The 17,631-nt window shown below is 36.8% G+C and overlaps 1 protein-coding gene across 2 annotated transcripts in view; it reads left to right on the plus strand.

The window, feature by feature from the left end:
* Cyp2c29 (cytochrome P450, family 2, subfamily c, polypeptide 29) overlaps positions 1-13,367 on the plus strand; it is a 43,670-nt gene extending 30,303 nt beyond the window's left edge. Inside the window, exons 5-8 of one of the 2 annotated variants that reach the window (XM_006526636.2) lie at positions 4,205-4,346; positions 7,560-7,747; positions 11,758-11,899; positions 12,906-13,353. In XM_006526636.2, the coding sequence (XP_006526699.1) occupies positions 4,205-4,346; positions 7,560-7,747; positions 11,758-11,899; positions 12,906-13,087 (654 nt within the window). In that variant the 3' untranslated portion in view covers positions 13,088-13,353. Of the gene's footprint in view, positions 1-4,204; positions 4,347-7,559; positions 7,748-11,757; positions 11,900-12,905 lie in introns of both variants that reach the window. The other variant, NM_007815.3, reaches the window with a different exon arrangement.
* The last annotated feature ends 4,264 nt before the right edge of the window (positions 13,368-17,631 follow it).

Here is a 17,631-nt window from a genome sequence, read left to right on the forward strand (position 1 = left end):
GTGTATCTGGTGTTTGGTTGAGGTCATTGGTCCACTTGGACTTGAGCTTTGTTCAAGGTGACAAATACGAGTCTATTTTCATTTTTCTACATACAGACAGCCAGTTAGACCAGCATTATTTATTGAAGATGCTTCCTTTTTTTCTACTGTATATTTTTGGGTTCTTTGTCAAAGACCAAGTGTGCATAAATGTGTGATTTTACTTCTAGGTCTTCAATTCTATTCTACTGATCAACCTGTCTATCTCTATAAGAATACCATGCAATTTTTATCACTGTTACTCTGTAGTAGAATTTGAGGGCAGGAATGGTGAATACCCAAGATACAATTCACAGACCATATGAAGCTCAAGAAGAAGGAAAACCAAAGTATGGATGCTTCAGTCCTTAGAAGGGGGAGGAAAATACTCATGGGAGGAAATATGGAGCCACAGTGTAGAACAGAGACTGAAGGAAAGGCCATCCAGAGACTTTCCCACCTGGGGATCCATCCCATATACAGACACCAATCCCAGGCACTATTGTGGATGCCAAGAAGTGCTTGCTGATAGGAGCCTAATATAGCTGTCTCCTGAGAGGCTCTGCCAAGAGCCTGGCAAATACAGATGCTTGCAACCATCCATTGGACTGAACATGGGGTTCTTAATGGAGGAGTTAGTGAATGGACCGAAGAAGCCAAAGGGATTTGCAACACCATAGGAAGAACAACAATAACAACCAATCAGACATCCTAGAGCTCCCATTAACTAAACCACCAACCAAAGAGTACACATGGAGGGTCCTATGGCTCCACCCACATATTTAGCAGAAGATGACCTTGTCAGACATCAATGGGAGGAGAGGTCCTGTGAAGGCTCGAAGCCTCAGTGTAGGGGAATGTCAGGTCTGGAAGGTGGGAGTTGGTGTGTGTGTGGGTGATTACCCTCATAGAAGCAGGGGGAAGGAGGAAGAGATAGAGGGTTTGCGGGGGGGGGGGGACACAAAAGCGGATAACATTTGAAATGGAAATAAATAAAATATCTAGGAAAAAACAATAACAAACAACCAAACCAAACCAAACTAAACCAAAACAATTGTTTTCAATATTCTGGGTTTTTTCTTTTCCACATGAATCTGAGAATTATTTTTCCATGTCTTTGAAGAATTGTGTTGGAATTTTGATGGGGATTGTATTGAATCTGTAGTTGCCCTTGGTGGTATGGCCATTATCACTATGTTAATTTTGCCAATCCATGAGCATGAGAGATCTTTACATTTTCTGAGATTTTCCATTTCTTTCTTGAGAGATTTGAAGTTCTTGTTATTCAGATCTTTCACCTGTTTGACTAGAGTTACCCCAAGATATTATATTTTGTTTGTGGCTATTGTGAAGGGAGTTGTTCCCATAATTTCTTTCTCAGCTTGTGTGAAGACACAATCACACTGATACCTAAACCATCCAAGGACCTAACCAAATAAGAGAACTTTGGACCAAACTCAGTTATGAATATAGATGCAAAAATACTCAACAAATTTCTTCCAAACTGAATCCAGGAACAGATCAAAACCATCATTCATTATGATCAAGTAGGCTTCATCCCAGGGATTTAAGGTTGGTTCAATATATGAAAATCCATTAATGTAATCCACTATGTGAATACACTTAAAGAAAAAAATCACATGATTATCTTCTTAGAATCAGAAAAATCATTTGACAAAATACATGTTAAAAGTATTGGAGAGATCAGGAGTTCAAGGCCCTTACCTAAACACAATAAAAGCAATTTACTGCAATCGAGAGCTACTTGAAGCAATACCACTAAAACTGGGGACAAGACAAGGATGTGCACTCTCTTCACATCTACATATCTATTCAATATAGTACTCAAAGTGCTAGTTAGACCAATAGGACAACAAAAAGAGATCAAGGGGATAAAACTTTGCAAAGAAGAAATAAGAGTATCACTATTTGCAGATGATATGATAGTAGACATAAGCCACCCCAAAAATTCTACCAGAGAACTTCTTCAGCTGATAAACAACTTAAGCAAAGTGGCTGGATATAAAATTAACTCAAATAAATCAGTAGCTTTCCTTTATACAGATGACTTGAGTGCCTTTTGCCCTCTCTCTATCTGTAGGAAATATCTTTTCTCTGGTATAGTCTCTGGGAATGAACTTTTTGTTGGTCCTTTTCTTGATGTTTTTATTTTTCTTCCCCATCTTCTCTATTTCCACATTTACTTTTTTCCTACTTACTAAGACAGTCTTTTTTCTAATGCCACCAACATTTTTTCCAGTTGATTAGCCAGTGTTTTATAAAATAAAAAGCCCCAAAATGAGGCCAAGGAGAGAATAAAACCTGTTCCTAAAAACCATGGGAGGCTTGTCCTGATAATTGCATCAGCCAAGACCCTATTTCATTTCAGATTGTTATTTTCTGCTGAATAATGTTATAACTAGATTCATTTTTCCCCTAAAATTGTGCTGAGATCACTTATTAGCTTTGATTGAGTCTTTTCCTGTCTGGATTGTGTGTGCTTTTCTACATATTTAATCAAGTTTTCTTCATAAATTCCAATGTGTTTTATCCTTTCCTATTTGGATTCTCTTAATTCATTTTTTTATTTAATTGTTCAGATTAAAACTTCTATGAACATGGAAACTCGTTGAAAGCATATGTTCTTAGATTTTATTCCATAGTAAATTTAGAATAAACCTTTGGTCTTTTGCAATAGAATATACTTAGGATTTGTACTTTTCCCAGATGGTCTTCCTCGTGTCAGATGCCATTGTCTTCTATCTACCTGTTCCAAGTATTTATGCCATGCAAGTTTGTATAAACAATTCTCAACTGCTTTTCTCTGTCAAATAGAATGATCATGTGATCTTGTTTTATTTGTTCTAATAATGTGTTGTATCATGGTGATTGATTTTTGTTTTAAGTAAGCATTTAATTTGGGGATAATTCTATTTTGTCCATAGTTTGTAACTCTTAAAGTATTTTGCATCATGCCACTTACATATATTTTTGTTATTTTTCCATAAAAGTTGTCACATAGTTTTAGATTTTATATTTGGAAGTATAATTTCAGCACAATTATACGTAAAATATTTCACCAGGAAAGCACAATTGATATTACAATGAGATTTAATACTACCATAGTAATTCTGGCAGTTTTTCAAAGAAAAAAAAACCTCCTGGTCATAATGGAATGGGATAGATACTGATATAATGTTGATGGAAATATCAATTATTATACTTATTGTGGAGAACAATCTCAGAGGTCCTCTAGAATCTTTCTATATGTCTATCATAGGACACTTTACTTCTGAGCTTCTATCCAAAGAGTATCAACATATAGAAAGCACACCCGCAGATTCATGTTTTTTTCTTATGGTGGCTCTCACAGTAGTTGAGATAATCAACATAGAACTAATCAAAGAATAGATAGATAAGAAATGTGGTGTGTACACACAATGATATGTTACTTTCTAAAAATAAGAGGAAGTCTAGGTATTAATGCACTAAGAAAGCATGGATTTATTTAACTTTAAGGCAAAGAATGTTATTATACACATGCCTTACTTTCGCAGAGAGACCCAGGGAGTTGAGTCACACACCTTAGACTGTTCTTCGCTATATTGAGAAAACAAGTAATTTTTATGGATGAATCTGTATATCCAAAGATCACACCTAGCATACATTCTCTTTCATATGAATTTAATAGGAGAAAATAGATAATGAGTAAATTGTTTTCCAGGCATAATACTACAAAAGTATACATACTTATATGCAAATAATCACATCAATGTAAGTCGGGCCAGTAAGAATTTAGGGTGAAGTTGAGAATTATAAAAATATGTGTCATAGTTTCTGAAATGATATTTTAATTTCTGCTCTACTCTATATTCCAGGATCTTTGTTAGCAATACCATAAAACTTTAAAAAGTTGTATAACATTTATTACAATGTAATCTTGTGAATTGATAATTAAATCATGTGAAAAATAGACCCAAAGTCTATACAATTCAGTGAATTTCTATATAGTTAGAGTAGCCATTTGAAATGGAAGCTATGTAGTTTCTCCTTAAATTTTACAATTTCAATATCAAATATTCAACTGTATAGCTTGTACAAATATACAAATGCACAACTGTAGATTCACTGTAATAAGATATGCTAGTAAATAATTTATCAGATTGTTGTATAAAATTATTTATAGGTAAACCACATTGAACAATCAGAGTTTTCACTTGAAAATCTGGCAAGCACTATCAATGACCTCTTTGGTGCAGGGACAGAGACCACAAGCACAACACTGAGATATGCTCTCCTACTCCTGCTGAAGTACCCAGATGTCACAGGTGAGGACACAGTTGGTGGATCACAATGGTCCTGTAAGTTGCTGGAAAGGTGATACCAGTTTGGTGCATGTTGTTATTCTTAAAACAGTCTCAGACCTTCACCTTCTCTGCTACTGACTGTAATGAACAGTATGATTGAGATAAATGGACTCTGGCTGTAGTAAAAGCAATCAAATGCTGGTCAGTGCCTGGGTTTCCTATGAGGAATACGTTGGCAAGTATGGCCAGCATATATTGCCCTGTGGATACATTACCCTTTCATTCTTAAAAGTTTCTTAAAAATCTGTAGATCAGCTAAAATCTTATGGTCTCCAGTCCTTATTTTGATGAATCTAACTTTAGGGTGGAGAAAAGGAAACTTATCTCACTGAAGCATAAGTAGAAATCCTAGAATTTACTATGATTGAGAAAATGTACACACTGAGACATATTCAAAATATTTAGATTATCTAGCCATGTTCCCATTCATGCAGAAAATGTAGATAAATAATTGCATCACACTATAAGTCCATTTCCTTAACCTTCTGTTGGATAATGATTTTTTTCAACTCTACCAATAATATTTTCTTTTACAGGGTACTTTAAAAGAGATCCAGAATCTCAGCATAAATGAAACCTGCATTCACTTCTGTGCCCATTATATCCTACACAAAATAGCACAAATGTGATCAGAATTAATATTTTTAATATATGAGGAGATAACATTAAGGCCTCTTAAATTTATTAAAGCAAGGTATAATGTTCAAGAAAAAAGAACAGAAAAGATTATACTGAAACTTAAATATTAGATGAACATACATGCATCAAAAAAACAGGTTATGGATCTATATTTATGGATCAGTAAAGACTACTGTTCAACAGTAATAAAAGTTTAAGTAGAGAACAGAGTTCTATATAGCATGCTTATTTTGCTGATGTTTCCTCTCTACTCCCATTCATCAGAGGACTTACTTTCCAGATAAACTGAATTTTTAAACAAGGGTGTGGTGTTGACTAAGAATCCTTCTACCTGGGATATCAATGTTTAACAGGAAAGGAACAATGAATAGATATGAAAGGGGAGACTGTCAACATTTGATTCCTGTATTCTCCTCTGTGACCCTTCTTTGCTTTGTTCCATGAATGTAAGCATTAGGGTCAATACTCCAGACACACAGATTTAATAGTGCACCATATTTTACTACCTTAATAAAAAATACTTTCCAAATATTCATCAGAATGGAGAAAACATCCACCAAAGACATAGACTCATAGGTTCATGAATCTTCTCCTTATGTAGGCTCATGAAATGAAGTGTGAAACCCTTCAGGGAGATCACTGAGTCACATGTAAACTATTCTCATTGAGACTATACCAGAATTCTCAAGAGCAACCGATTTCTGATAAGTTTATAAGTTATAATACAGTTCAGATCTCCATGATTGCTTCCTCCCACTGCCAGTTCTTCATGAATCTGTGAGATGTTTTCACCCTATTATCTAAAGCAACATCACAACAAGTTATGGAATCCAGGAGTCTGAATAACTCATGAGAGAGAATAAGGTTATCAGAGAGGTTCCTGGGTCCCAGGTCTTGGAAGCCCCAAATTCAGTATTTAAATTATTGGTGCTGCAGGTGTGAATGAAAAAGGAAAGATGAAAGACAAACATTCTGTTGCCTAAAGCTCCCATTACTTGAGTGTAATTCCCAGCATCTTAAAACATCTTCCTCAATATTGCTTATAATTCTAACTCAAAAAGTGTAAAATTACAAACAAATAAAAATATATCCATTTATCAAAATGTGCTAATGGAAGGTAGTCATAATTTATTTTCATGACAATAAATAATATTTATTGACATGAATATTGTTTTGTGATTATATTTAATCTAACAATGAATTTTGGTATAACAAAGTATTATAATCCAATCTGCTGTTTTTTTCTTTTATTGAAAATTATTTTTTTCTCACAAGATTATGGTTTCTTCTCCTACTCTCTCCTATTCCTCCTTACCTCCCTCAACATACAGATCTACTTCCTTTCTGCCTCTCACTAGAAAACAAACAGGCTTCTAAGGAATAATGGTAATAACATAAAATACACTCAAATAAAATATAATAAGATACCAATGGAAAGTAAAGCATCAGAATTAGTCAAAATAAACAAAAAGAGCCCAACTGAAGGCCCAAGAAGAAGAGATCCATTCACTTTCACACCAAGGAGTCCCATAAGAACACTACACATTATAAAACATATTCAAAGGACTTAGTATAGACCTGTGTGTACTGTGTCACTCTGTATGAGTTCATATGTCTTTTGAGTATATGGATTTCATAGAGTTTTGTTTTCTTGGTGTTCTCTATTGCCTCTTAACAGAGCAACAACAACAAATAAAACTGTCTCTAAGGGTATAAAAAGGAGTTAAGAGAAGATATAAGTCACTGAAATTTGTCCTTGCTTCAAGCATTCTTTCTGTGTGTGTTTGATTTCCCTAACTGCTATACACCCTGTAGATATCTGGATCCACACACATCAGTTGCTGCCAACACTGACCCCCTCATTGGCTGGCCCTCTCAGTTTACCCTCTGTTGTCAAATCTGGTGTTTGGCAAGACAAAGACAGAGACAGAAAGACAGGGATAGAGACAGAGAGGCAAGACAGAGAGAGACAGAGACAGAGTGAGGCAGAGACAAATACAGACAGATAGACAGACAGACAGACACAGAGAGAAAGAGAGAGAGAGAGAGAGAGAGAGAGAGAGAGAGATTTGGAGTGGCAGGATGGTCCTTTTATCTGAAACATACACCTGGGGCCCCTGGAGATGGCAGGTGCTGACATAGTAGTTGCTAGGTCTTTGAGAGAAGGGCAGATGGGATGGGTCTTGATTTTAAAACCTAACACTAATGACCTTAACCAAGGACTAAAATACATTGACTAATTATACAGTTTTATTTAATTTTTAATTACTTATACTGTATTTGCTGTTATGGCTACTAAGTAATAAGTATATGGTAATCCATTATAATATCTATGTAGAAGGAATGTGATTTAACCCATAACACATCATTTCTTTATAAATATGTGTATATATACTTTTATGCAAGAATTTAAAATTCAATTTATAATTTTTTTGGAATACCTGTATTGAGCTGTGTATGGCCTGACATTATGACAAGTATGTCATTTCCCCCCCCCCCCCCCGTTTTTTCCCACTTTTTATTGTGACCAACCAGCTAAAGTCCAGGAAGAGATTGACCGTGTGGTTGGCAGGCACCGCAGCCCCTGCATGCAAGACAGGAGCCACATGCCCTATACAGACGCCATGATTCATGAGGTCCAGAGATTCATCGACCTCCTCCCCACTAGCCTGCCTCATGCAGTGACCTGTGACATTAAATTCAGGAAATACCTCATCCCCAAGGTAAACTTGTTTCTTGTTTGTTTTGTTGTTGTTGTTTGTTTTTTGTTTTGTTTTGTTGTTTTTGTTGTTGTTTTTTGTTTTGTTTTGTTTTTTGGGGGGTTTTGTTTCTTTACTGTACCTCTGTGCTCTTGGTGCTCGCACATTCACAGTGTAGTACCAGTCCTCTGATATACCTGTGTCTGCCTTCATGATCTAGAGGGCAGCTCTATTACAGGTACAGATATATCTTGTATTGACACTTTCACATTTGCTCAGCCTTTCAAATACTGTTTTACAAAGCTTAGGTATTTCTGTGTGAATGTTTAAATATTTTGTCAATTTTCCAAAAGCCTTTTCTGAAAATTTTATTATTGTGAGAAAAAAAAATCTCCAAATTTGAAAAAAAAAATGATATCCTGAATTCTTCAATTTATCAATGTAATTCATTTATTTATTGGGTGTGTTCATTTTCTCTATGCCATATTTCTTTTCCATAAAGCAGCCTATAAACATCTTCTTAGAGTTTTGATAAGTGGTGAACATCTTTCTAATATTTCTCTAGTGCCTCTGACATTCTTTCTATCTGCTTAATAGCAACATTTAGCCATCCTGTTGATTTTATATTTATCTCAATGTAAATTTACTGCTTCTAATGATATGTATATAATTGTATGTGGAATTTGAAGGTGTTATGTGAGCTAATACTTTTCTGTGTACTCTTTATATCCTTAGTTTCTCTTTGGTGTGATGGATTGCAGAGAATAAAGAGCAGACCTAGTTGCAATGGGGATTACTTGTCTCATTTACCATTTAGATGAAGGATAATAATTTTAACATCTCCTTACCAAACTCGATGTTTTAGGAATACACAGTCATGTTGATCAGATGAACATTTTTAGTCTGTTTTATTTAAGGGTATAAGAGACACTTTATTCTGGAACCAATTAAATATGAGTAAGACTAAATATCTTTGAGATGAAATATTTATTCACAATTCTGTACATTATTTTCAAAATTGTACTCGGCACCATTTTTATTCTTCTTGCTCCAGTCCTGCTCACTCTGGCCCTGCTCACTTCTTCTCTGAACCATTTTTAATGGTTCTATGTATTGTTTACTCTTTTTTTAAAAAAAAAACCACTGACTGTATATGTTACAAACATGTATGTACATTGGATATTTTCTGCCACACTTTGCTTATGGCTTCTATGTTAAGAAATTTCTGTCCATACTTTTTCTTCCTCAAACTTGTTAGAATTTTGATACTAAAACTAAGCTGTCTGCTTAAAACTAAGTTGAAAATGTTCCCTGATGTGTTTTGTGATTTACTTATTTAAGTTTTGTGGGTATGTAGTGTTACTTTCAAGACACTGAAAAAGCTCTGATTGAGTACGTGGTAGTACAGATGAAAATGCCAAATTTTTATATTGATAACTTCATTCAGAAAGAATTCAATGCTATCTCCTAGGTAGTCTCATATTTTTCATGAGTTGGGGCAAAAAGATTTTGGTAGAGTTCCAATTCCTAACATCATATGGAGAATGATGGAACTAACTATGCCAGGTGGCAATGAGTCTTGGTATAAGTGTTGGGATACCAGTTTGCTCTCTTAAACCAAATGATACTCTTGAGATACTATTTTCACTTGTTACAGCTGAAATCTATTAGGAATATTCAAACTTTGTTTATGTTTGTGTCCTTAGACCCATCTGCATGGTAAATAGAATGAAGGACAAAGTAGAAATGATAGATCTGATAGATTCCTTGAGTTTAGAGCCTAGTTTGAGGTTAGTGTTGCATCAGCTAAACGTCCCGCCCTTCATACTGCTGCTGGCTCATGATATGATTGTTCTCCTTGGACTCCACTTGAGTAGAATATTCCGTTATTTTCCTTTATTAAACTACTTAGTATAGAAAAAAAGCATGATTTTACAGCTGAAAATGAGGTAAGTGATTTCTAATATCAAATTCAAGCCACTGATCTTAGCAGAACTAATAGAATAAAAAGGAAACAGTTATATTTGCCATAATAAGTGAAGTAGATTTCAGGCTTTCTTGGCGATGAGAATTATGCTTCCCCTTCAGAAGCTCTGTCATGAATAGCAGAGAAGCAGTCACAGGCAGTGCGTAAACAGATGATTATGACTATAACACATTCCATGCCTATTGAGACCAGAACTTAATTTTCCACATAATTTACATATGTTAGTAATATTCTTTTAAGTTTTAAATTTTTAAACACATTTAGTTAAGCTGAATTCTAATGTATGTGGCAGGTTTGTCAAACCTTTCAAAAGAATATTCCTAGAAAGTTTCCAATGATGTGAGGTTAATTTGTGTTTTAATTGAAGAGAACTCGTCAGTACCAGCTCTCCAACATTTCTGTGTATCTTCAGAATATTTATGATTTAGCGTCCATCATGTCATGACTATTAGAACATAACTTTGTCTTATTTTGTTTTACTTTATTTTTTTCTTCTTCTACTCTTTATATTCCTCCCTTTCATTTCCCCAAATACACACACACACACACACACACACACACACACACATATATAGCCTAATATATATATTTATTTATATTGTGTCTGTGCATATGTATATACATCCTAGTGTGTATCTATCTATCTATCTATCTATCTATCTATCTATCTATCATCTATCTATCTATCTATCTATCTATCTATCTATTTCTGTATATTAGTGTCTGTGTCTGTGCATACATATAGATTTATAAATTGCATATATGATAGCAGACCTCTATTTTGACACATAGCCCTACATTTATATTCCTATCATATAAATACGGAGATAAATGGATGAGTAAATAGATTGTGTACATGATAGATTATGTAAGGCGTCAGGTAGCCCTGACAGAAATGTAGTATTTGTCTTTCCATATACTCCCTAGTATGCTAAATGAATGATCTATTCCATTTTGAATTCTTGATGAATTATTCTTTTTAGAGTCTGATTCATATGAGGTGTATGGCGTCAGATGTGGTGAGCTAGAATAGTCAGTGATAAGTAAAGCAAGAGTCTAATCTGTAGGAAAGGGAGAAGAGACTCTGACTCCACTCAGCAGGGGGTGGACAAGGGGTAGCCCCCAATACCAGGGACCCTGGGGTGACACCCTTGGCCCTGGGGATATGGGAGAGAGGGCAGAGGGAGAGCAGTTCCCACACAGGAGAGAGTCTTTAGTCCGGTCCATGGCTGAAGAACAGGAAGGCCTATCGGGTGATTAGACACAGCTCATTAGAAGAAAGCCTATCCCATCATCCAAGCACAGCGGGCCTTGATGAACAGAGACAGTTTATGGTTTTAGAGCTTTATTATAGAAAGGCAGGGGGAAAGAGAGAAAGTAAAAGAGAGAGGGAGACCAGCCATAGCTAAGAGGAGAGAAGGAAGAAAAGGAGAGAGAGAGAGAGAAGAAAGGCTAGAGTAAGAGGTTATAGAAAGAGAGCAAGGAGAAAGAGTAAGAGGGAGAGAGTAAGAGAATATGGAGAGAGTATGAGGAGAGAGTGAGGTGGGGCCAAACAGCCCCTCTTATGGTGGGCTGTTATATTGGTGTTGCTAGGTAACTGGGAAGAGTCTAGCATGAAGGTTAGAAGCTTGGGACATTATCTACATGACTACTAGCAACAGCTTCTCCTGTGGGGGCTGTGTGGGTGGTAACTTTGACAGGAACCAGTGTTCCAGGAGACATGAGGGAATGCCTACCATGCCATGTAGGTGAATAATCACCACTGAGTTTCTCCGGGGTTCAGATCTCAGCTCAACTGGAGACCAGACTGTCTGTGTATAGCCCAATGCCCCACATTATGTCACTGGAAGGCATTTTGGTCACATCAATATGGCTGGCCTCAGACTCCTTCCTACCCCCTCCCCACTTTGTATATTCAAATGTCTCTACTGTTCTTTGTACTTAACTACTTCTATGAGCAGAAGGTGAATTAAGTTTTTTTCTTTTTCCTGGCATATTTTAGCTCCATGATTTCTTTGTAACTTGATGTCTCTATGTATTGTTCCAGGGAACTACAGTAATAACATCACTGTCATCAGTGCTGCATGACAGCAAGGAGTTTCCCAACCCAGAGATGTTTGACCCTGGGCACTTTCTAAATGGGAATGGAAACTTTAAGAAAAGTGACTACTTCATGCCTTTTTCAACAGGTAATAGAAACTCCATGGTTTCAGTGACCTGAAGATCTGTGAGGACTTACACAATGGCTCCCAATTATTGGTAGACTTGCAATTTGTATGCAATCAGCAGCATGCTTATCCATGTCTCAGTGTCCATCCTAGAAAGCAAACTTCATTTTCACTTTACTTTATCACTACAGAATGAAGGAATCAGAATTTAAATTAATGTCTCTTTTGCTGTGTTACTCACCTCCATGCTCAGTTAGGTAACTACAAGTCTCAAAAAATATAGAAAATTACCAAAGAGCACCTGGTAATCACATGAATGAACACTACTTGTTAAATTGCCGCTGGACAGGGCAAAGAGAATGTCTCCCAGATCTCTGGGATATTGAGAAAATATTAGTAAATTTCTTGCTCTAGCCTTAATTTTTACAATGACAAAATATATCACCATTCTAATAATTGGCTTCCTAGTTGTTTCAGTACATGGGTAATGGAGAATTATAAGAAGAAACTAGATATCAGTAAGGAACCATTAGATCAGGACATTTCTATGTAATTCGAATGCCAGAAACTTCAAGATCATTATTTGATTATGGAGACATTGTATTTGTGGCAGGGTGTCCGGCAGTGATCACTGGGAACCCTGTTCTTCATTCAAGCTGAGAGTAATGGATCTTGAGTCTAAACTTATTGTGTGTAGACTGCCTTTGGATATGCAGCTTCTTTCCTTGGGTTTTATTTTGGTACTAAACACAGAATCTGTCTTCCTGAGTCTCCCAGGCAGTTTGATTATAAATATGAACCATCACACCTTGTTAAAAAGTATTTTTGGACAATGTAATTCTCACGATTATGTTTGCTGGAAAAAAAATTGTTCTGACTGTCTAGTTATCCTTTCACTCAGCCATCCATCTAATCACCTATACACCTATACTACTCAATTATCAATTCTGTGTCAGTTACAAGTACAATGATTCACACATTTATGAATAAGAGATAGTAATCTTCTTTGACTTTTTTTTTTTTCTAGGAAAACGGATTTGTGCTGGAGAGGGCCTGGCCCGCATGGAGCTGTTTCTAATCCTGACAACCATTTTACAGAACTTCAAACTGAAATCTCTGGTCCACCCAAAAGAAATTGATATTACCCCAGTGATGAATGGATTTGCCTCTCTGCCACCCCCTTACCAGCTCTGCTTCATTCCTCTCTAAAGAGATCAGACTTTCTGGCCCCTGCTGTGATGCCTTCTACAATTGTCTCAGGTCTTTATCCACATCCCTCCCTATCAGGGATATGGTATCTTTCATCCTGGCTTACAGAACCCTCTTCTCTCAAGACCCAGCAAACACATACAGTTTCTGGAGTTATAGTACAAATGCACTTGTATTTTCTCTTTTATATAACAGTTTTCTGATTCCTTGTGTTTATGTGTATCCATTCTTGAGTAAAAATAAAGCTTCACTGTAAAGAAAAATAACTATCATAAGATAATTCTGAGTCATTTTTTCTTTTGCATATTTTCAATAATAGTTATATTTAATTTGTGTACCTGTTCTCAGACTTGCTTAAAATTTAGGTTAGAAAATTGTATCCTAACACAACATTCTGGTTCACATCAAAAGAAGCATAGAGAATGCAAAACGAAATGCTAGGGATATATATCGCTCAATAAAGTGCTTTTGTCATCCATCCTGACCAGGTAGGTTTTATTCCAGGGATGCAGGGATGGTTTAGTATACGAAAATCCATCAATGTAATCCATTATATAAACAAACTCAAAGACAAAAACCACATGATCATCTCGTTAGATGCAGAAAAAGCATTCGACAAGATCCAACACCCATTCATGATAAAAGTCTTGGAAAGATCAGGAATTCAAGGCCCATACCTAAACATGATAAAAGCAATCTACAGCAAACCAGTAGCCAACATCAAAGTAAATGGTGAGAAGCTGGAAGCAATCCCACTAAAATCAGGGACTAGACAAGGCTGCCCACTTTTTCCCTACCTCTTCAATATAGTACTTGAATTCCTAGCCAGAGCAATTAGACAATAAAAGGAGATCAAGGGGATACAAATTGGAAAAGATGAAGTCAAAATATCACTTTTTGCAGATGATATGATAGTATATATAAGTGACCCTAAAAATTCCACCAGAGAACTCCTAAACCTGATAAACAGCTTCGGTGAAGTAGCTGGATATAAAATTAACTCAAACAAGTCAATGGCCTTTCTCCACACAAAGAATAAACAGGCTGAGAAAGAAATTAGGGAAACAACACCCTTCTCAATAGTCAAAAATAATATAAAATATCTCGGCGTGACTCTAACTAAGGAAGTGAAAGATCTGTATGATAAAAACTTAAAGTCCCTGAAGAAAGAAATTAAGAAGATCTCAGAAGATGGAAAGATCTCCCATGCTCATGGATTGGCAGGATCAACATTATAAAATTGGCTATGTTGCCAAAAGCAATCTACAGATTCAATGCAATCCCCATCAAAATTACAACTCAATTCTTCAACGAATTAGAAAGAGCAATCTGCAAATTCATCTGGAATAACCAAAAACCTAGGATAGCAAAAGCTCTTCTCAAGGATAAAAGTACCTCTAGTGGAATCACCATGCCTGACCTAAAGCTTTACTACAGAGCAATTGTGATAAAAACTGCATGGTACTGGTATAGTGACAGACAAGTAGACCAATGGAATAGAATTGAATACCCAGAAATGAACCCACACACCTATGGTCACTTGATCTTCGACAAGGGAGCTAAAACCATCCAGTGGAAAAAAGACAGCATTTTCAACAAATGGTGCTGGCACAACTGGTTGTTATCATGTAGAAGAATGCGAATCGACCCATTCCTCTCTCCTTGTACTAAGGTCAAATCTAAGTGGATCAAGGAACTCCACATAAATCCAGAGACACTGAAACTTATAGAGGAGAAAGTGGGGAAAAGTCTTGAAGATATGGGCACAGGGAAAAAATTCCTGAATAGACCAGCAATGGCTTGTGCTTTAAGATTGAGGATTGACAAATGGGACCTCATGAAACTGCAAAGCTTCTGCAAGGCAAAAGACACCGTCAGTAAGACAAAAAGACCACCAACAGATTGGGAAAGGATCTTTACCTATCTTAAATCAGATAGGGGACTAATACCCAATATATATAAAGAACTCAAGAGGGTGGACTCCAGAAAATCAAATAACCCCCTTAAAAGATGGGGCTCAGAGCTGAACAAAGAATTCTTACCCGAGGAACACCGAAAGGCTGAGAAACACCTGAAAAAATATTCAACATCCTTAATCATCAGAGAAATGCAAATCAAAACAACCCTGAGATTCCATTTCACACCAGTCAGAATGGCTAAGATAAACAATTCAGGTGACAGCAGATGCTGGTGAGGATGTGGAGAAAGAGGAACACTCCTCCATTTTTGGTGGGATTGCAAGCTTGTACAACCACTCTGGAAATCAGTCTGGCGGTTCCTCCAAAAATTGGACATAGTACTACCGGAGGATCCCACAATACCTCTCCTGGGCATATATCCAGAAGATGTCCCAACCGGTAAGAAGGACACATGCTCCACTATGTTCATAGCAGCCTTATTTATAATAGCCAGAAGCTGGAAAGAACCCAGATGCCCCTCAACAGAGGAATGGATACAAAAAATGTGGTACATTTACCCAATGGAGTACTACTCAGCCATTAAAAAGAATGAATTCACTAAATTCCTAGGCAAATGGTTGGACCTGGAGGGCATCATCCTGAGTGAGGTAACCCAATCACAAAAGAACCCAAATGAAATGTACTCACTGATAAGTGGATATTAACCCAGAAACTTAGTATAGCGAGATATAAGGTACAATATGTAAAACATATGAAACTGAAGAAGAACGAAGACCAAAGCGTGGACACTTTGCTCATTCTTAGAATTGGAAACAATCACCCATGGAAGGAGTTACAGAGACAAAGTTTGGAGCTGAGACAAAAGGATGGTCCATCTAGAGACTGCCATATCCAGGGATCCATCCCATAATTAGCCTCCAAGCGATGACACCATTGCATACACTAGCAAGCCTTTGTTGCAAGGATGGTGATATAGCTGTCCCTTGTGAGACTAGGCCAGGGCCTAGCAAACACAGAAGTGGATGCTCACAGTCAACTATTGGATGGATCACAGGGCCCCCAATGGAGGAGCTAGAGAAAGTATCCAAGGAGCTAAAGAGATCTGCAACCCTATCGGAGGAACAACATTATGAACTAACCAGTACCCCAGAGCTCTTGACTCTAGCTGTATATGTATCAAAAGATGACCTAGTCGGCCATCACTGGAAAGAGAGGCCCATTGGTCAGGCAAACGTTATATGCCCCAGTACAGGGAAATGCCAGGGCCAAAAAATGGGAATGGGTGGGTAGGGGAGTGGGGGGAGGACTTTTGGGATAGCATTGGAAATGTAATTGAAGAAAATATGTAATAAAAAAAGAAAATAAATAAATCAAGCTTGAAAGCTCCTAATAACACTCAATATTCACCTGTGACTTACACATGTGTGTATATGCATGTACATGCGTTCTTTCACCCACATACACCTGATTATGCACACTCATCCACAAACCCACATTTATACATGTAAAACAGATTGTAAAGAGGAGGTGGTATCAAAGTTCCTTGGCTAAGCGACATTAGAGTTGCTGGAAACTTTGAAACACATAAACAATAATTAGGACCAGCTCTATTCTTCTGTAGATGATCAGTTACAGGGGGGAATACACATGCAGGGTGGAGGTCAAGTCTTGCTTTACTGTTATTGTCAACAAATATAAAATTTAAATATGCTTTTGACTTTATGTTCAGAGCTTAGAACTGAGCATAAATTTTGCTTTCCTATTGCTAACCATATGTTCTGTGTGCCTTTGTTCTTTCCCAACAAGAACAATGGTCCCGGGAACTCACATTTCTATTATTTCTAGATGTTCCATTTCCTTCCTTCTGTGTTAAAGATTATCAAATGAGCATTGACATCACTCATTACCCCTTTATGTCTCAGTCTTAAAGAAAGCTACTGTGGGTGCTGGAAAGATGGCTCAGTGGTTAAGAACACTGACTGCTCTTCTGAAGGTCCTGAGTTCAAATCCCAGCAACCACATGGTGGCTCACAATCACCTGTAATGAGATCCGATGCCCTTTTCTGGTGTGTCTGAAGACAGCTACAGTGAACTTAGATATAATAATAAATAAATCTTTAAAAAAAAGAAAGCCACTGTGTCTGTTATTGCTAAGTTCTTACTTTGGAGTTTACTGCAGAGAAATGTCTTCACAAATGTTAGTAAAAAGTCATACATTCACATATCCTATGTGATCTATATACCAGTGGTTGTGGCACTTAACGTGGCTCTTTATAAAATTGGACTAAAATACTTTCATTTTGTACAATTGTGTATTTTGTTCTAGTAACAATATGGTAAACACTTTACTTCAGTATGCGCAGGCCTTTTCACTTGGATTCTCTTTATCTACCCATCTGTCTTCTATCTATATCTTTTTTCTTTCCCTTTCATATTTCTCTCTCTCTCTCTCTCTCTCTCTCTCTCTCTCTCTCTCTCTCTCTCTCTCTCTCTCTCCCTCCCTCCCTCCCTCTCTCTCTCTCTCTCTCTCTCTCTCTCTCTCTCTCTCTCTCTCTCTCTCTCTCTCTCTCTCTCACACACACACACACACACACACACACACACACACACAAACAGAAAATGCTC

Source organism: Mus musculus, chromosome 19 (assembly GCF_000001635.26).
Source record: "Mus musculus strain C57BL/6J chromosome 19, GRCm38.p6 C57BL/6J".
Taxonomy (NCBI): domain Eukaryota; kingdom Metazoa; phylum Chordata; class Mammalia; order Rodentia; family Muridae; genus Mus; species Mus musculus.